Genomic DNA, 20,278 nt, shown 5'->3' with positions numbered 1-20,278 from the left:
TGGACCATTCCTATTTGAAATAAAGAGGGGCAGCTGTGAAATTTTGAAATGCGATTTATTACAATTTGAGTACATGTATAAAATATAGCATTTGAGAAGTCCTACAGCTGAGACGCACTGATCCTGTCTTGTCATGGATCCAGCTCGTTGGTCTGCAGGTATTTGGAACAATCCGGGATCTTCTTCAGCTCCTTCGCACTCAGGTTTTCAAAACACATGGGACAGGCTGTCTCTGTTTCCAGGAACCTGCAGCACAGTCCGTGGCAGAAAATGAGACGAGCGCGGTTAAAAGGAGGAGAACAGGGTTTCCAAAAAATGGTCCTCATTTAGCAGGTCAGAGGTAATCTGATTCCTGACAGATTACATCATTTTTTGTTTTGCTTATGCTAAATGAAAATATCAAAGCTAAGATTTGTGCAGATGCTTTGAATAAAATGTTAAAGACCCACTCTGATAAAAATGCTATTTTTACTGTTTTTAACTTGCTTTTGTAGCGTTTTTCTGATGATGGAGGAGATATTTAAAAATAATAATTGAGGTAGTATTTCTGAATACTTGTATATTCAAAGCATTGTGAATCAGGAGCAGACAAAAAATGCAGTTTGAAAAAAAGCCTTTTGGTGATGTAGAAAATATGCTGGGCAGGCCACAAGCTCCCCACTCAGAGAGCTCAGCATTGGGAAGAGGAGCGGGGTTGCTCCCTACCAGCCGTCCCGCCCACAACTCAGGTGAATTTTCAAATGTGCCCCTGCCGCTCTGCGGAAACTACGTCCGGCAAAACGATGTAGGATTTTTTTATTTTGGCTAAAAACGGCACAAGTATAATTAAAAGAGCACTGGGATTTTTATAAATAGATGGAAAGACGATCAGTTACACTCACCAACAACCTTCATGGCGACTTTGTTTTTACTCACAACTGGAGGAAATAAAACATTGTTTTCAAGTGGTACTTACAGAATAAACTGTGAGTAGAGTGCAGGAAAGTCACAGTGCGGACAAGTAGACCAGTCTTCTTTTATTAAATGACGACCCTGAAGGGAATTTATTTATTTATTTAATAAGAACTGTCTTAAAGCAGCAAAAGCAAGTGGCATGGGGCATTTGTACCGTGGCGATGCAGTAGGGGATGTTGTTCTTGCAGGCGATGCACAGAAGCTCATTTTCTGGCAGCTGGAATCCGCAGTAAGGACACGGAGTGGTTTCTTCATCCAGCTCGGACATCTGTGGATGTCTGCAGATGAGACGGGCAGGACAGCCAGTAAATAAGTGTGAGGAACATCACATGGAGGACGAGGTACCAACATCACACTTTTACACCGTAATCACTCGGCTGCTCACCGAACCAGGGATTCAAACTTCTTCCTGAACTTCGGGTCCACATCGTTTCTGTAGTCTGGTCTCATCAGCATGGAAGCAAAGCTGAAGGCGGATTTCTTTAGACCGGCACGCTGGCATTCGATTACCGCTGACGTTAGAATTGGAACAACGTCTACACAAACAGACCAGAGCATCAGCTAAACAGCAGCCTCTAGATTTGTCAGTGACTTTTTTATCTGACTTACGTGCTGGAAACTTGCTAATGTTGTTGCTGACACGGATGAGCATGCGCGCCGCCTTCAGGTGATCTCCTCTCTTTGTATAGATCTGTAGAAAAACACATTATAACTGCAGCTAAAACACAGGGGTTGCAGCTCAGAATCAGCTGCTATCTTGTTAGTTGCATTAATTCCAGTAAAGATGGAGTCTAACCAGATCTTAATGAAGCTTTTGCTTTAGTTTATGCATTTCCGACAGTAAGAGAGGTTAACTCTTTTACATCAAAAGAACATCATCACAGTTTGGTAGCTGCTCCAAAGAAATTGACTCTTTTTCTGGTTTGTGCTGATTTGATTCCTCATAAACAAGTAAACAAATTTTATTCTGATGTCTCTCCATTTTAAGCAACACTGGGTCCCAAAAGAAAAATGACTCATTCCATGTAGGAATAGAATAGGACTGCCTATCTGCCAATTCAACTGAATCCTTTGATTCAAGTGTTTCTGATTGAATTTACTATTTGAGACGCTTTGATTAAAGTTGTTCAAATTTCCATCAAAATCTATTTTTTTCTGTACAAAATTTTTTTTAACTAGTGAAATAAAGTCAACATAAGTTGAAGGTGAACTAAAAGAATAGGAATTCCAACAAAAAGCTACAGAAAGTCTGTGTTTTATAAAATTCATTCATCTTCTAAACCTGTTTTGTCCCTTTTGGGGGTCACAGGAAGAAAATAAAATAATGATTTCATTTGATGGATCAGACTTCTAAGTGTGTAAGTAACTGCCCCCCCCCCCCCCCCCCCAAAAGAACAGAAACCCATACCCCTTACCCTGGCCAGCAGGTAGGAGTGCAGGATCATCAGATTGGTGGCCATTTCTGCAGGGATTTTGATCTTGTGAGCTTGCAGCTCGGTGTACATGCTGAACAGCACGTTGTGAGCATTAAGGTAGCTGCCTAAGACAGAAACGCGCAGCAGAATATGTCACCATTGCAGTTACTGGTGTAGATTTTCTTTAACAGGACTGTGCTGGCACCTGCACACTGCTCTTCTCTGGCAATGATGATGGCGGTGCGAGCAGCCTCCCTGTACTGCTGCAGAGCCATGTAGAGACGGAAAAGGTACTTTGCATCCTGGAAGAAAAGGGAAACTGGTTACGAAGATTTTAGAGAGAAGTCTAAACCCTTAGTTACACGGAAATTTACGCTTCCAAAAATAAAAGCACGGGTTTAACAAAAAACTTTCACCTCCAGCTCCAAAAATGTTTCAAGTGGTTTTCGATTTGCTTAAATGCTTAAAATGTTGCAAACAGGCGGTTTTCCTAAAACAACATATCAACTTCACATAATAGACACAGAATTTCTCCTTGATAACCCTAAAAGAGAGATCACCTTTGGCATTCCATCACTTTCTCCCAGCAGGAAATCGATCAGCTGATTGGTCAAAGTCATATCTTTAGCCTGACCCACCTGATTGAAATGAAAACAAGAAAACTTTCATTTAATCAAAAGCAAACATTGTTTTTGTGTATAAACTCTTAAACATGCAGCTCTTACAGTCTCTATAGCCATTTCGATGGCCTGGTTGTCCTCTGTATTGGAACACTTCAGAAAGTGCTTCAGGGCCTGAGAATAGGACGGATGATGCAACATATTAAACTGATATTTTTTTAATAATCAAAAATGAGTAGATAACCAATAGCTCTTACTCTGCTGTACTGCCCACACTTCTGGAAGAACTTGCCAGCCTGCAGGTGTTTCTTTTCTCCCTCAAAGTAGAGAGCGATGCTCTGGTAGTCCTCCTGTGTTGCCTCAGAGCCTGCAGAAGACAAAGTCATAAACACCAGACTCTTTAAAAATGTGCAAACACACAGGGTATTAGTTGACGAGAATGTGAATTTCAGGTTGAAATGGCGGCTCAGACTGACCGATGATTGCAGCGTAGACCTCCATCTGCCCGTGCTGCTGTGCCAGATGGAAAGCCTCCTCGTTGCACTGGGACAGAACCAGGAAGTGGATGGCCGAGCCATAGTCGTTCAAGCGCAGGAAGAACCTTACGTACACAAATACGAGTGAAAACGGTAGCACCGTTTTGAAGCTTAAAAAGCTAAAAAGTAATCGACAGTAGTTTTATGTGTCAAAAAGTTTACATTAAAGAAAATATCCATATATTTTTTTGCTTCTTAGATAATTAAAGTTTGCCCTTTTTCTGAACTTTAATGGGCAAAATCATTCTGAGTGCAGATTAATAAAATATTTCTCAGGAAGGATTGAATCTGAAGTGTTTCAAGAAAAATTGTCTTATTTTCTGTCTTTCAAGAAAAATACTCTTATCAAGAAAGCTTTTCAATAGCAAATACCGTAATCCTAATTTAAAAAAACATGGATTTAGTGAATTATGTTATTTCTTAAAATAATAACTCTTGGTAAGAGCATTTTTCTTAACCCATTAGCACATTGTTTTTGCTTATGTGCTATCTTAGATGACCCCACCCTTACATTGACGTGTTCTCCCTACCATGACAAAGGTGGGTAAAGGTGGAAAGATTTCATGTAATCCATGGACACCAGTGAAGATCACAAATCATTGAAGATAAAAGGTTCAGAGCACTGTCTAGTGGGTCTAGATGACCCAACTTCCAATGTTAAAGTGCCTAGGACAGCACAAGGGTTACAAAAAATCTGCCAGTGGGGTAAGAATTTTTGTTTTTTCGCAGTGAGCGTAGTGACAAACCTGGCGACCATCTTTGCTCCATCAATGCTCTGCGTCTCCCTGACGATGCGTACGGCGTCATCTGGGTTGTTCAGGTGGTCCAGTAGCACACGGATCACGTTGTCCCAGTCTTTAGCGCTTTCATAGCCCAGAGCGGCCTCCTTATACCTGATACACAAAGCACTCCTTTACACCAGAGTTCCCGTCAAAACTAATGTAAACGCCTGTAAAAGATGAAAACTGAAAGCTCACTTTCCGTCTGCTTCTTTGGCTTTGGCGTACTGCAGGTGAATCTTGGGAGAGGAGACGTTGGGGAGCAGCTCTTCTACTTTTGCCCTGAGAACAGAGGAGCAAAAACATGGACTCGAACAAAGAAAAAAAGAACAAAAACAGGTCGTGTGACTATTATTCAAGCATGGTCCGGCTGAATAATTGATTCTGATTGGCTGCTGAGTGTAGATTAAAAAGTGATAATGGACAGTGGTAATGCACGCCTAAAAAATAAGTTCCGGTCAAATATAGCTTAAATGTTCTATTTCACTGTGATGGCTTCTTTTGTAAGTGACCATGGTATAAGTGGGTTAATTAACGCACTTTGTGAAGTGATAGTGTGATGAGTGTGAGCATTCGTTCAACTTACCAGTTCTTGCAGCGGATGTAAACTAACGCAGCCTTGTCATAAAACTGGCCTTTTTCATAAAGCTGGGCGGCTTCAGAGAATTGCTGCCATAGAGTCCACACAAATTAAGGCAAAAAAGATTTATAAAAATAGTTAGTTTCTACAACTCTGAACAAAGCATTTACAGCAGAATTAGTTCAGATATTTGGCCTTTATAACCCCTCAAAAAAATGAAAAACAAAATGAAAAAAATGTCTCATTTGTGGAAAATCATGTATTCTCCCTTTATATTCTGAAATAAAAATAGATTTTTATGAAAGAGGGATATTTTTTAAATGTAAAAAACACAAAAGGGCAGAAATGTTAAACTGAGATTAGGTAGGGCCATCAGCCTGCTGTCGTTTTCAGTTAAAGATCATTTGATATCAACTACTAAACACCAAGGTAATCAAATCTGCTTTTAATTTACAAGATTTGTTTGTTTGGGCAGAAAAATGACACAAAATTTCAAGACTTCTTGTACATTTCCAGTTTGTTTGTTTTTTCACCTTCATGCTTTCCAGAATGGCTCCACACTCCTTCTTGAGAAGTCTGCTGGGATGCTGAACCGCCAGAGCTGCTCCTCTCCTCACGTCTCCCATCCTGATGGACATCCTGGCCACGCCTGCCTGGCACGTCTCATCGTGCTCCTGGAATCGCACACAAGACCGAGGATCATTCTGTCGTCCTCACCTCCAGCTACTTTGAGTTCAAATGAGCAAAGATTGAAAAGAGGATTGAACTGAAGTTGCTTTATAGAGTAAAGACTTACGCTATCGCTGTGAGTGTTGCCTTTTTCATAATGAGCCAAAGCGTTTACGTAATCTCCTCTGAAAAGAGAACACAGAGTTTCTGGAAACTGAATTTTCTCTCATTCTTTGGGTTGTGTGTTGTGTTCACTTACACAAACTCCAAATGGATGGCATACTCTTTAGATATATACGGAATCTGGTCCTCTGCAAGCCTTTTTGCCAACAAAAGTGCACTGTCCCAGTGCAACAACTCTCTTCTCATCTAAACCCAAACAACGAAAAGGCTCCATTACAGCTTATTACTGAAATAAATATCTAAATATTTTACTACACACCTCCAAAGCAGTGATTGGGCAACTTGAAGACAGAAAAAGGTCTTGGGCCACATTGTAGTCCTCCAGAAACATGGCCAGGTGTCCTGCTAGTAAGTTCTTGTCCTCTATACCCTAAACAAATACAGAGGAGAGAATCCTTAGGGGGCAGAAATAAATGGTGAAAGCACTGTGGGAAATGCAGGCGGGCTCACCTGGATGCTCTGCAGTGACAGAACCATGTCCCTGTTGCCACTGATGCGGTAGACCCGGATGGCCAGCTCCACCTCCATGTGGACCAAACAAGCCCTGCCCAACGCCGCCCAGTCTGCACTGCTTCCTGCTGAGTTGCACAGATCCCACGCCTCCTGGAACCTGGACGGGAACCTCACATTGTCACTATTTTTGACGTTTTACAATAAGAAGCTGCCAAAAAGAGTTTGAGTCAAAAGAGTTTAGTTAAAAAGTTCAAGTTAAATGAAAAAAAATGTTTAAATGAAGCGTTCCTAGCTAGCAAGAAGGAAATACAACATAAAAATGTTTGTCCTTCTTTGTATAGAATAAATGTGTGTATTCTTTCATAAATGACCAGATTGAATGTATTTTTCCTACTGTCTTATTAGTTTGACCTTTTAAGCTGGAGAGCCTCAGCGAGCTGCTTTCTGAGCTCCTCTGGATCGGCGGCAGAGCCAGTCGGCGGCCTGAGAAAGGAGTGCGTGCTCAGAGCCAGTTCGCTGGTCCTGCCGCTTGACGTCTGACAGGTCAGCTCACCATTGTACAGCAGCAAAGGCTTCTGGGAAAACAGGAGCGCAGCGCTCCCAACCAACACCACCCGAGGGCCTGAATATAACAAAATAAAAAAAACACACACATCCCCTCTTCTGCTGACAGCTTACAGACATGGGTAGAAAACCAATGCGAGACGTTAACGTCTACATACCATAAACAGTGGTTTTGTGAAAGGCATATGTGTAGACTTTGTCGTTGTCATAGGCCACAAACACTCCTCGGTCTGCGTGCCAGGTGTCCCACAACACTCCTGTGATGGTGGGAGAAAAATTGGGGAGCTCAAAGCAGGAAGCCGTTACCTGCAATGAACACAGAATGATCAAACTTCTGCAGCAAACACACAAATCTCATGTTTAATGTGCCACTTCAAATTTGGTTTTGAAGAATTAGTAGCTTTGTTTTATTTACATAAAGATTAAAATTGATTCCAAATTGTATTTATTTTAAAATAATCTCGATAAATACAGAATCTTTTGAGTTAGCATGGTTTTCTTTTCAAAGTGAAAAGCACTTTCAGTTAGGAAATGTCCTGATGTATGCGTGCACTGACATTTGCAGGGGACAACAGGAAGCCGCTGTTTTCGTCGTCGATGAACACCACATGTGTGCCGTTGGCATCAGGAAACACTTTCCTGACTCCAACAGGATGACTGTAGGTGCTCAGAGTCTCCCAGTCCTCCACCAAGACGCACACAACGTTACCCATCTAAGAAAAACCAAAGACTGTACATAACTGTTCTCTAGTGTTTGATTCAGTTTGTTTTATGACTGAAGATCCACTCCGGTGAAAATGGTGTTTGTAACATGTTCTTGTGGTATTTTTGTGATGATGGAGGACACATATAAAGAAAATAAAACTTAAAATTGCATTTCTGAGTATTTCTTTAACCAAATTGTTGTGAATCAAGAGCAGAGAAAAAAAATGCAGTTTGGAAAAATAGTAAATTTGTGACGTAAGAAATACGCTTCAGTGCTCTGAGCTCTCATCAACAAGGAGAGGAATAGGGGCGGGCTTACTCCGCTCCAAATGTCCCTCCCACAACTCAGAGGCAAATTTCCAATGTACTGCCAATCTGCAGAAACTATGTCCTAGAAAACAACACATGCTTTTTTTTTTTTTTTTTTGGCTAAAAACGGCATAATCATTATCAAAAGACCACTTACGGTAATGCTATTCCAAATAATGATCGGAGTGGGTGTTTAAGTGTTGACATGGAACTGAAGGATCTGATTTACAAACAGGATGAATATGGGATGCAGAGGAGCCTTACATCAGTGCCGTAGTAGAGGAAGTCCGAGGTGAGGGCGTGACAAAGGATCCGGCTCTTTTTGACATCATCTGGAAAAAGTTTCATTTGCTTCCTTTCCTCCTGGTGCCTGCTTTCAATCTAAAGCACAACACACATCTGTAGCTTGCACATGCTCAGACCGCATCCCAGGGTTTGCTCCTTTGTAGCCTAAAAAAAAAATCCATCCTACCATGTGAAGCTGCACTTTCCCCTCAAACAGAGCCGCTGCATAATCAGAGTTGAGGTGCATGCTGACGATCGTGCCTAAATACTCGGTGTCCTTCAGCAAGTTAAATCCTAAGCGACACACAAAACGGATCACGTGACTTAAAAAGTTTAGGCAAACGTTACTGATTCAGACGCACAACACAAACACACCGGGTTTTTGGTCATCTAGAGCATAGAACCAGGCTCTGTTGTTCATGCCCACAGCCACATGATACGGTCCCACTGCGATGAAGGTGGGCTCTACTTCCACCTCTATGGTCACTGGTTTCTCCTGGAAACAGAACAGAAAAGTCCATTAATGATCCATCTGAATCCATCAAAGCACCACGGTCTGCAAAACACATATATCCTCTTTTTCAACCTATTTTTATTGATTTACTCTGAGGACTGCTACTGCTGATAATATTATGATAGATAAAAAAAAAAACTTCAAAATCTCTGAATGAATGATCACAGCTTTGGTTCATACGAAGTGTCAAAGTGTCACTTGGGAGGATGTGAATATATATATATAAATATATATATATTTATACACTTGAGAAAAGAAACATTAAGTGTACTACTTTTTGCCAAGGCTAGCTACTCACTGTCTTTGGACCTCTGACACTTTTCTTTTACCCATCTACATCCAACAATCGTCATCTTTAGAAATAAAACTGTCACGTTTATTCTGTTTTACTTAAGGACATTTTTTGTATAAAGTTAACAATGGTTTTACAGCTCCGTTGGTCTCTTGATATAAATTCTAATTCCTACATCGGTCCAAATTAGTTCACATTTTTGTCTGATTGTTGTTTTGTCGTAATGGTAATCTGCTGAACAGCAGGACCTGTGGAGAACTATGCCCACAAAAACAGAAAAAATAGCTGCTTTCTTCATCAAGGTTGAGCATAACAATAAAGAAAAACACATATATATATACTTGTGTCCATTCCAATAGGAGTTACGAAGAAATACTACATGTAGTATTTGGCCAAAATTCAATTACTGCTACTTTAACCCACTCAGTTAACTGGGTAACCCAGTTACCTGAGTGTCGACACAGCTCTGTTCTTACCCCTTCCACCTGATTAGAAACAGTAATCTCCAGCAGGGAGGTGAGGTAGGCCAGCCTGGTACCGTAGCTGTCACCCAGGATGGGTAGCTTGAACAGAAAGACGTGAAGCGCCCCTTTTTTGGTCGAGACAGCAAAAAGTTGCCCGTCGTCTGTCCAACTTATCTGATCCAGACCTACGGGGGAAAGGATGGAGTGAAGCGGAAATCTCTCAGAATGAAAAAGAGGAAGCATTTACCTTTAATGTCCTCGTCAAGTTGAACAACGCTGCTGATATATTTCGACTCAGACAACTCGTGGACTTTGATGCTGTAACAGCAGAGGAGAAGTGTCAATATTTCATTAAAACAAAAGCCTTCCTGGGTGTCTTTGATGGTCAGTTCACCTGTTGTCCCCACAAGATGCAGCTTTGTGGAGGGCTGGCGATACGGCCACACTGTTGAGACTATCCTCCTGGTTGCGAGTCTGATAGATCTCGTGCCCGATCTCCCTAATATGTGTCGAAATGACTATGAAGTATCCATGGGAGAATCCAATAAGAATATATCCATCGCCATACCTGCACAATCAGACAAAAAATGTAGTATAGAATTCTCAGCCTTGATTTAGTCCCCGCTGTGCCAAATACGGTGGTAGTGCGTGGAAGTAAACAGTACCAGTGGTAGGACACAATGCTTCCATAGGTCCTCTGAAAAGCCAGTTTTATTGGGTTTTCTGGGTCGTTGATATTGAAGAGCATCAGGGATTTCTTATCCACAATCACACTCACCTGAGAAGGCAGAGATTGTGATCAAAATACGGACATGTGTAATGCTGAAACAGGTAAATATGGTTCTGTAAGGAAAACATCCAGTATAGACAAATTCATGTAATAAAATGCAGGTCAACACAAAATGAGTACTATAAAAATAGAATTAAAAGTTTAAAAAACAACATCTCATAAAAATAAAAGTGTTATCATCATAGAGTCTGCACTCAGGCTATTACAAACAGGAGTTAAACTATCTGTTAAACCAATTATGGAAGAAAATAGGACACATAGTTCTGATGAGTGACAGTAACAGGCTGCTGCACCACAAAGTGAGGAAGAGCAAAAAACAAAAGGCTACAAATAAAGTCAATTTTTCAAGTATTATCGAACAACCTCACCTCAAACAGGCAAAACATAACCTATGGTTAAAGTAAAACAAATCAAGCCAGAAACCTACAGTACTCTCTCCGTGAGATGATCTTTCATCTGTTTTCATCGATGAAAAGTAAATGTCACCAGGTTCTCCACGCAGTGCAGCCTAAAAAAAAAAAAAAAGACGGGAAAGATTAACTACCGTACATTTTTTGTGTCAGATTTCCGTGGTCGATAACAATAATAAATGTTCTGACACTATATGACACTAAAGGAAGTGCACCAGTACCTGTGAGATGGTATCTCCTTCATGGTTACTGATGGTGAGAGTGTTGTCATCGCTCCCCAGGGCCAATAAATTCTGAGAGTTCCAGCATCCACAGGTGATCCTTTTGGTGTGTTTCCCTAAAGTTAGACAACATCAGACATTTCATTCTGTAACACTCACCAATACTGACATGCAGCTTTTGAGGTTGCATTCAGTGTGCTTTACCTAAGACCGGGATTTTGCGTGAGGTTTGTCTGTTGTAAATCAACAGGTTTCCTTTGGCGGTCCCTACAGCTAACAGAGGGCCGGTCTTTGACCACAAGATGAAGGACATCTGATCTTTGCTGGGGACAACAAGAAGTATAAAGGCTAAAATTAGTATTTTTATTTGCACTGAGAATGTTTCATTTGGTAACTATTCTAACCCGTAGAGATTGATTATCATACTTCAGGCCACTGTCTATCTGTGATGTTTTATTGACACTGGCGTCCCACAGGTAGATGGAGACGGATTTTGCTGCAATAACGGCCAGAATGTCGCCGTCGTTATCCCAGTCCATCCCCATACAGCGCCTTACAGGAGGAGGATGAGGAGGAGAAAGAAAAGCAAAAAGGTCTTTATTTTATGTTTTTCATCCATCTTGATCAAACAAAAACAAACCCTAAAGAAAACGTCCCACTTACCCTGGAAGGTTGAGTTCAGTCCATTTATGTCCATACCGATCAAATATTTTTACCGAGTTGTCCTGTCTGTAGCAATAAAGGTAGAAAGAAACATTTTTGAACTTCTGGTTATAATCTTACCTTGATTTTTAAAATCCCCCCCCCCAAAAAAAAAATAATACTCACCCTGCAACAGCAATATAATTACCAAGACTTTTTTGCCATTTGTAAAGCAGGTTGGAGCCGGTCCAGGCCTTGTCGGCAAGAATAAAAACACTCTGTGGAGATATATGACTCTTTTAATATATCACTGATCCAAAACCTAACTTTTCTCTGAGGGGACAATTTACAGAGATGCCTCCCTTGTTTATGAAATCTGCAACTTTTTAGTGCAGTACACAGGTGAAAGGTTATTTAAAATATAATTGTTCCTACATTTGAAACAACAGATTATCCTCTCATTGGTGGCAAAATGTTTGGTTTCCTCCCAATTCTATTCACTTAAACTTGTCAAAGTGGCTCATTCTCAAATATCTATGAATTATTTGGGTGACTTTTAAAAAACATTTACTTAGTTTGGATAATAAAAGAAAAAAAATGAAATTGGAAAAAAACAAAACAAAACAACGTTTCTCTGCAAGTAGCATCAAACAACTCATTAAAACTCAGTTAAAAACTGTTGTAGCTTATACTTCCAACCCGTTTTACCTTTTTAAAAACATCGTATACACTCAAAATCCATCCACAACTCATTAAAGAAAGGCACGAATTAATTTAAGAACACATACATAAATTTACCTTAACCAAAGCCTGTGTAAAACGTTAGCATAGCACTCAACACCACACCGAACCAGCTTTTTTCCCCCAGACGTATTTCACAGTAACCACCACAAAGTTCCCTTAACTGCGATATAAATTACCTTCATTTTGTTTGATTTAATTATCTCGAAACTGAAGTTTTCGTGCCATCAGATTCTCAACCTAAAGGGGATAAAAAACGTATTTCCCACAATGCTTCACTCTCAGGCGTCCACTACAGCGATGTCATAGCAACAGACAGTAGCCAATCACACACCTCCATAAACTGCCGTTCAAAAGGCTCTCGCCTGAAACATTATTTTGTACCTGACACGATTTTATATTTGCAATTGTGCTCGCTCATTCCCTCAATATCTACAGGATGAGGATTTTCTGTCATGACGTAATCAGATAAAACAGGTTTCTGCAAAAATAAACGAATTAAGTGATGTTAATCCTTACATTAATTCCTAACAAAACATAGATTGGGGTTTGGAAAATGTAAATTTTTTCATTATTTTGATTATTTAATGCCTCAATATTTAAGGATTCATACCCTCCAGGGCTGGAAATATTAGGATTAAAAATAATCCTGATTTGGCCAGTAATACATTTCAAGTTTCTGAAAAGAGTAATTGTAGAAAGTTTGTTATAGTTTATCACTGCAGTACCGAAGAGGATTAGGGCCATGGACAAAGAAAAAAAAAGCGCATAGAAAATTCTGACTTTAATCTCAGAATTCTGACTTTAAAGTCAGAATTGTCTATGACCTTTTTTTTTATTTCTCCATGGCCCTAATCCTCTTCCGTACTGCAGTATGCAGCATGTTCGCACAATTAATATTTTTTGCATGTACTGTAATTAGGGCGCTTACTGGGTGACGAAAAAAAAAGTTTGTTGTTTTTTTTTTGTATTTTGTTAATTTCTTATGTTAAAAGTTGAACTCAAATATATTGTAGTCATGAGTTTCGATTGTGGTTAAATACTGAACTGAATGCACCTTGAAAATCAGAGCATCAATGTATGAAAACAACTGGTTTGTTGTGCTGTTTTACTTGCAGCTTTTTAATTGCAGAATCTGACCACAAGGTGGCAGTATTAACCTGGTCACCAGTAAAGTTCCGTTCCAGACGCCTCATTTTTGTGATTTGAGCTGTGCAGCTTCATCAACAATGAATTCAAGGAACAAACGCGACAAAAAATAATAGTTTCTTTAACGCCCTCAATTTGTTTATTAATGATTGTTCTCTGCCTGTTTATTGCCCTGTGGCAGAGTAGTTCAGATGAAAGTGTTATTTCTGAATTAAATCCACTGCTTTGAATGACTTTTCTTTGTGTGTGGGATCCTCCATAATGCCCTATGGAAATGTGAACCTTATTTCCACTTACAACATCCTCTAATTGTCTAGGTTTTCTGCCCCTCCGTGAGTTACCTCCTGTTAGTAGAGTCATCAGTTATCACACTTGCCTCCTGTTGGCTGTTTTTGTAGGAAGAGTCACTTTTTTTGTATTTTTTGGGTCATGCAATACGCCACAATCTCATCCCATGATTATAAATCCTAAAAAGTGTTACCCTTATGGTTTTCTTCCACTGCAGTTTACTTGCCATGCAGCTGGATGTTATGGTTAGTACTGTCTTTGTGGGTCAGCATGCCCTGTCCTTGTTTGTGTTAATCTCACAGCAAGGGCTGACTTTACAGGGAAAATGTCCCAGGGGTAAACAACACACCTCTCAGCACTGCTTTGATGTGGTGTCAATCAGAAAACTGTGGTGTTCCCCTTTTGCTGGGCGTCACGTTTGCATTGGATACCATCTGCTACTTACTATTTGCTTTCAAGTGCTGCAGATTTATAAGCTCTAATGGGATTTTGTTAATAAAGTGTGAATTAACTCCATCAGGCCTCTCTTCTTATCGCCAAACATTGGCTGCTGCTGGATTTAAACGTCTGAGTCCTCGATCCTTGTTCTGCTTGTGCTGTTCCAGATCCTCTTTCAGTAGCCTCTTTCGTTTGGGATTTTCCTCGCCCCATCCATTTGCCAATGTATCTAAGTGCCGTGTTGGTGGGTGCTACTCTTACGACAGCTGCACCATGCTTCTCTCCGCACACTTCTGCCTAGTGGTCCTTCATTCCACACTTGCAGGGGTGTCAAACTCCAGGCCTCGAGGGTCGGTCTCCTGCTAGTTTTCTAGAAACTTTACCTTATTTGGTGCCGATTACCTGGATCAGGTGTCTTTAGCTAATAAGGAACTTCAATGACAGGTTAGTCGAAAAACATGTTAGACACCGGCCCCCGAGGCCTGGATTCTGACACCCCTAGTGTTCTTTTTTTTCCCTGTCTGAATAGTTCTTTTGATTTTTCATTTCTTTTCTTCTATCACTACATTTCTCATAATCACTGAGAAGGTTTAATATCTCAATGTTAACGGTATCCAGCTGTTAAAACCCTGTAGAGTATATGTCTCAACTTTCTTTTAGCACTAAAATCACCACAAAAACAAACAAATAAATAAATAAATTCATCTATAGTCCTGGGCTTCATATATTTTTGATTTTTGCCAGTGATAAACGCAAGTGAAAAAGGAGGTAATGAAGGAAAAAAAATGTTTGCAAATTTAGGAACAAAACATTAACCATCTTCTGCTCACACCACTAAACATGAATGTGATGATGTAACACATGACCCTGACCTCCAAAGATGTGCTTCACAGTGGTGAAAAACCAACAATACACCACGTTTTAAAACAATACAGAAGACACATATTAATTTTGAGTGTATGTAACAAAAACTGCTTAAGATTTAAAGTAACTTTAGACGAAACAGAGAGGGAAGAACAATTTAAGAGGCATAGCAGGTTCAGAGGAAGGGAATCCCTGGTGAAGAAGCAGTGAAAATTGCTAAAAAAGGAAAATAAAATACTTTTAGGCAAAGAAAAAGATAAATTAATTTGAAAATAATCATGAAGACTACATTAGGAGAACAGAGAATTAAAAAAGAGAGGTGCTCAAGGACAAGAAATATTTGAATAAAAAAAACACAAATGTATGAGAGACAGATAAAAGCCATTTGGAAAGAAAAACAGAAATAGTCACAGAGGAGCTAAATTTAGAAAAAGACAGGTCAGAAGCTGCAGAAGCAGTATTCACAAAAGAAAGGAGATTAAACAATTGTTACAGAAGGGTGGAAATGAGTAAAACAATGAAAAATAAATGAAAAAAAAGAAGGAAACTGTTTAAGGAGTCAGAAAATTAGATTAAAAATAGAACAAGAAATAAATGTAGCCCTGAAAGCTTAAAACCATTTTTTATTTGTGAATGATTAGAAACTGCATTACACACTGTTCTCTGAGCTCATTTAGTGTTTTTCTAAATGATCGCATCAAATGGTGGAAACTGAGATGTGAGCTGCTCTTTTTAGTTTTCTTCCTCCATTCTGCATTGACTAAATGTCTGAAATGCATAAGTAGGATAAAAAAAATGACTGCCTTGGGTTGTTTTATTGAGTTTTCATATTTGTGATACAATAATTGAAAATGTTGGCAGGGGAATGAGGATGATGAAAAAAAGAAGGCTGATTTGTGAAGCTAAAGGATTAAAGGCTGCTGCAGATTGCAAGACTTAGTTGATTTTACCTAATTTTGCTTTCATTGTCACATTTATCTTTACTTTTCTACTTTTACTTTTCCTAATTTTACCCCTTATTTGACACTACAAGAAAGATTAGAATATTAGAAAAAGCTTTTTTTTATTTCTTAAATGTCCAAATAGAATTTAACGTTGACCTACGGCAGATCTTCATGTGAGGTTTGATTCCTCTCCACTGAAGGGTAATGTTTGAAAATAGATCAATGTCTTTTTAAGAAATAAAAAATGATATCCTTACAAAGATATATAATATCACAATTATGCCTCTCATAATTATGTAGATTATACATGTAATGAAGATATTATGTTCTGAATGGTTAACATTGCTGTGCCAGGTGTTAGTTTTGCACTTTTAATCTAGAAGAATAATTGCGCAAAACTATTTCTAAAACCTTTCTGTCCAAACTGACAGTAATTAAAGAAGTCGCTGTCATGAAGTCAGACTGAATGATCTCATCACCCCAGACAACGTCAGCCTTTCCATCTCTGGTAATTTCATTATTGATGACAGATATAGCAAACCCTGCTGTGACCCCTATAAGTATTTTCTAAAAGTTTGACGGAAAAACGAGAGATGATATTTCCCTCCAGAGGGATGAATTGAAATAACAGCTGCATGAAACACATATTGCTGTGTGCGCTCCGGATCCCTGAAACAAAACACACCATGCTGACTCAGATCTCATTAAGATGCACAGAAAAGAGCTGCAGGAGGATTTTCCTCGGAAAATGGGCAAAATAGAAATGCAGAATAATACTTAGTGAAATATGAATGCTGCAAAATGTTTAGTTTGCAAGACTAAGACTAAGTGTGAAAAAAAAGTTTTTCCCAGTTATCTTCTGGTTCTTTCACAGATCATAAAACATTAATTCATGTGCAAAACAGTGGTAATGTCCCATGATTTGTTTTCTTCAGCAGCAGAAAATCTGTTACGATTTAATTTATTCCCCTTTTTAATTTCTGCAGAGCATTTCTGTGTCATTTACAGTTAGTATAGTTTTTATTCAAAATTGAATGAGAAATTTTCAAATTGTTTACAGCTTTGAAAATTCTTGGTTTAACCCTTGTGCTATCTTAGATGACCCCACCCTTGCATTGGCGTGTTCTCTCTACCATGACAAAGGTGGATAAAGGTGGAAAGATTTCATGTAATCCATGGACACCAATGAAGATCACAAATCATTGAAGAAAAAAGGTTCAGAGCACTGTCTAGTGGGTCTAGATGACCCAACTCCCAATGTTAAAGTGCCTAGAATAGCACAAGGGTTACAGCAAACACAATCAGAGTTATGACACATAATATTGACACCCCTAAGAATAATGCTTCACGTGTTTTTAAAACATTTTTCACTTCGTCTTTGCTTCATTTGTGGATTTATACTTTTTTTTGTCCCAACATGTTTGATCTTTTGCTACAAAATAAAGAAGACTGTTTGATTTTGATTTTTGCAGTAAAAAAATGATAAATTTTCCACTTAGAATTGCATTAATTGAATGGCAATATTGTTTAATAGAATCAAAAATGTATCTGTGAAAAAATAGAAGGTGGCGTTGTACTAAGATGATGGGTATCAAACACCGCCGCAAAAACAGTTTTAAAGGTAAATTATTATAGCAAACAAAAAAAATTAAGATAGACCAAAAAAAAGTCCCGGACTACTATAGAAAGTTGTTCTGTGTTTGAACAAGTTTAAGAAAGAGGTCAGTTAAAAGCTCTACTGAGGTTGTCCAAACTATCTGAAAACAGCCAGACTTGATGAGGTAAAAATGTGCGATGACCAACCAGACATTCTTTGAACCAACATTAAATACAAATGTACAATTAATGATATTTTTGTTAAATGTCACATTTTTGCTTTGGCAAACTCGTGCTACTATTTAGGACAAATGTTTTTCATCACCAAGGCTGTGTCCAACGTCATCCCCTACACACTACATAGTGCACTATATAGTGTGTTTGTCAGTGTGGAGTGCTGTCAGAAGCCACAATTCCAAAATCAAGTGCCCTAGAAATTTCAAAGATGTCTCTGCAGAAAACCAGTGTGGATCAATGCTCACTGGACTGGCGGATATAGACCAAAATCTATTGTTAGAACAATTTTTGTGAAGTAAAAAAAAAAGTATTTTAATGTATTTTTTTAGTGGTTTATAATGTAATTTTAGCCAATCACAACCAAGAAATCGTGCACACAGCTTTTAGAAGAAGTGCTGGGGGCCACATGTGATTAATTTTAAGATTTTCTTTTGCCTCATTTGGCCCACTGGCCAGACTTTAGACATGCTTGCTATATAATACAGTTAAGTTTAAAAGGATTCTTGAAAATCCTTAAAATAAATTCATCCTATCGTTAAGTTCTTTGATAAAAAGATTAGCTTCATGGCCGAGCTCTTTGTAGGAGATTTCTCTGTTTGGATCCTGAACAAGTGGACCATCTTCTTGTTTTTGCTGGGTGTAATAGAATCAGGCGGTGTTAAGGTTACAAGACAAGGTCACTGACACCATTTCTCAGTGCCAGTAGGAGCCATTTGTCAGAACTGCTAATGATTTAAGGCTTCACTTGTAATAAATAACCGAGGACTCAGCCGGCTTCCAGTCGCTGCCTCTGTGCTAAAAAGTATCCATAAATTGTGATCATTCCTCTCCCGCACGCACACACATTTGCTTTACTCAACAAACACTTCAACCTGTCGCTGTTTCTGCAGCTTTGCAAGTGAGGAGAGGCGCTCCTAAAGAGTAACGAGCCTCCGTATGAACTTCCAGGCACAGAAAATAAATGCAAAGCCACGCTTGAGCAGACCAAACCACTGAACCGCGAAGGCCACCAGTAGAGCTGCACTGATGGGGGTGCTGCAGGAGAAACGAGCCGCCCATAAACAAATTTACAACGTGATGACAGTTATAGTGATTGTGACGAATGCAGGCTGCCTGCGAAAACATCTGCACTGTAAACAAGGGTAGATGGTGCTGTTGGAAGACAGGGTGGAAAAAATAAAAACAAGTTTTAAATCACTTTTTGACTTTATTGTATAAAAGATCATTAAGCAGCAGCATCTACTGCATGTACAGAATTACTAAAGAGGTAAACCAGAGGAGCATCTGTGGCACCAGCTGTCTATGTTGTAGATCAATAAAGCGTATTTTGAATTCTTCATCGGAATTCGTGGTACAAAAAGAAGCACATAAATGTATTCACTATCATTTTCACAAAAACATGTACAGACTTGTATCTTTATATACATAGTAATAAATATAAGCTTTTGACATATTTTGGAATGTACCCTTTTTAAATAATATTTAACTGCCTGTAAACACAAAAACACAGTAAAGATGCCTTCTACTGAGCTCTAAATGGAAATACGAAAGCAAAAACCGCAGGCGGGTTAGAAGGTGAGTCAAACAAAATAAAGCCCCGGTACACGAGAGGGGAGAAGCATCAGCTCAGCTGCAGGAAATTACCAGCTTGCCTGTCTCAGCCGTTTAGACGTCATGCTGAAAAATTTGGGTTGCTTTTCAATCATCCACAGATCCTGGGGCGCTCGGCTTTCAGCCGTTTATGCACAGATGGGAGTGTGTACTATCTGTCATGTTTGAATGTAAAGTGGATTCTTGGGGCTACATTAGCCCCACATCTGTCAGCTCTTGACAGGGTGCTTGATTTGACTCTTACTGAAGAACACGCTTTATACCAGCACTGTACAAAAAAAACCAACAAAACAAAAGACACAGATGTACAACAACGAAGTCATTGTGCGTCATTCCAGTCGTAAATCTAGTCACAAACAACGAGTAAGAATACACAAGTTTATCTCCTAGATTTATATTCCTCCTCTCATCTAATACTTGCTTCAAATCTAATAACCCTCTGAACATGACATCAAACAAAATGTCAGCGCCGTTGGAATTGACATGATTAAATTCATGGTCTCATTACATGGTCTGCTGTGTGCTCCGTCCAGCTGTAGAAGGAAATGGCGCAGGCATCTGTACGGGGATGTGTGTGCGACGATGAAAAGGGAAACGTGGATAAGGAGAGTGAAGCAGGGGATTGAAAATGTGTGGAGGAGGGAATGTAGGAAGGAAGATTCTCATTTAAGATAAGGGACTCCTTGCGGACTTTGAAGACAGAACAGTTCTTTTTACACAAACATCCACACAATGGCTTAAAGACCCACTGCAATGAAAATCACAGTTTCAACATGTTGTTGGGGCAATTTTCTAATGAAGGACATTCATAAAGAAAATTAAAATTGCATTTCAAACTGTTGTGAATCAGGAGCAGATAAAAAAATGTCCCCTTGCTCTGCTCCATTCTGATGAATCCATTTGCAGATGACTAGCTCCATGTAAATCTTCGTTTTCCTCATCTGAGCAGGCATCTGCATCAAAACTGTACGGCTGGAAAGCTCTGATATTGCTTCCCAAATATCGTTGCACTGGTAATGTTAAGC

The 20,278-nt window shown here is 39.3% G+C and overlaps 1 protein-coding gene across 1 annotated transcript; it reads right to left on the bottom strand.

Moving 5' to 3' along the window:
- Positions 1-38: 38 nt before the first annotated feature.
- On the bottom strand, positions 39-12,423 carry wdr19 (WD repeat domain 19). Its single transcript, XM_011474929.3, has 36 exons — positions 12,306-12,423; positions 11,572-11,663; positions 11,407-11,472; positions 11,170-11,295; positions 10,948-11,066; positions 10,744-10,859; positions 10,540-10,620; positions 9,988-10,100; positions 9,717-9,890; positions 9,570-9,640; positions 9,335-9,507; positions 8,428-8,548; positions 8,240-8,346; positions 8,032-8,148; positions 7,311-7,466; positions 6,912-7,059; positions 6,601-6,811; positions 6,187-6,346; positions 5,996-6,106; positions 5,813-5,922; positions 5,681-5,738; positions 5,418-5,558; positions 4,891-4,973; positions 4,503-4,586; positions 4,272-4,418; positions 3,466-3,590; positions 3,247-3,356; positions 3,095-3,163; positions 2,930-3,007; positions 2,575-2,671; positions 2,370-2,494; positions 1,564-1,645; positions 1,340-1,490; positions 1,109-1,232; positions 956-1,032; positions 39-246 (listed from the first exon to the last, which is right to left on the bottom strand). The coding sequence occupies exons 1-36, from the start codon at positions 12,309-12,311 to the stop codon at positions 132-134; spliced, it is 4,044 nt and encodes a 1,347-aa protein (XP_011473231.1). The 5' UTR covers positions 12,312-12,423; the 3' UTR covers positions 39-131.
- Positions 12,424-20,278: the final 7,855 nt, after the last annotated feature.

This window comes from Oryzias latipes, chromosome 1 (assembly GCF_002234675.1).
Source record: "Oryzias latipes chromosome 1, ASM223467v1".
Lineage (NCBI taxonomy): Eukaryota > Metazoa > Chordata > Actinopteri > Beloniformes > Adrianichthyidae > Oryzias > Oryzias latipes.
This window is presented reverse-complemented; position numbering and strand designations above follow the sequence as displayed.

Coding starts and splice junctions, on each gene's coding strand:
- wdr19 (XM_011474929.3), bottom strand. Junction 11,473..11,571: donor AATTATATTGCTGTTGCAGG/GTGAGTATTATT, acceptor TTATTGCTACAG/ACAGGACAACTCGGTAAAAA. Junction 11,296..11,406: donor ACTGAACTCAACCTTCCAGG/GTAAGTGGGACG, acceptor TCCTCCTGTAAG/GCGCTGTATGGGGATGGACT.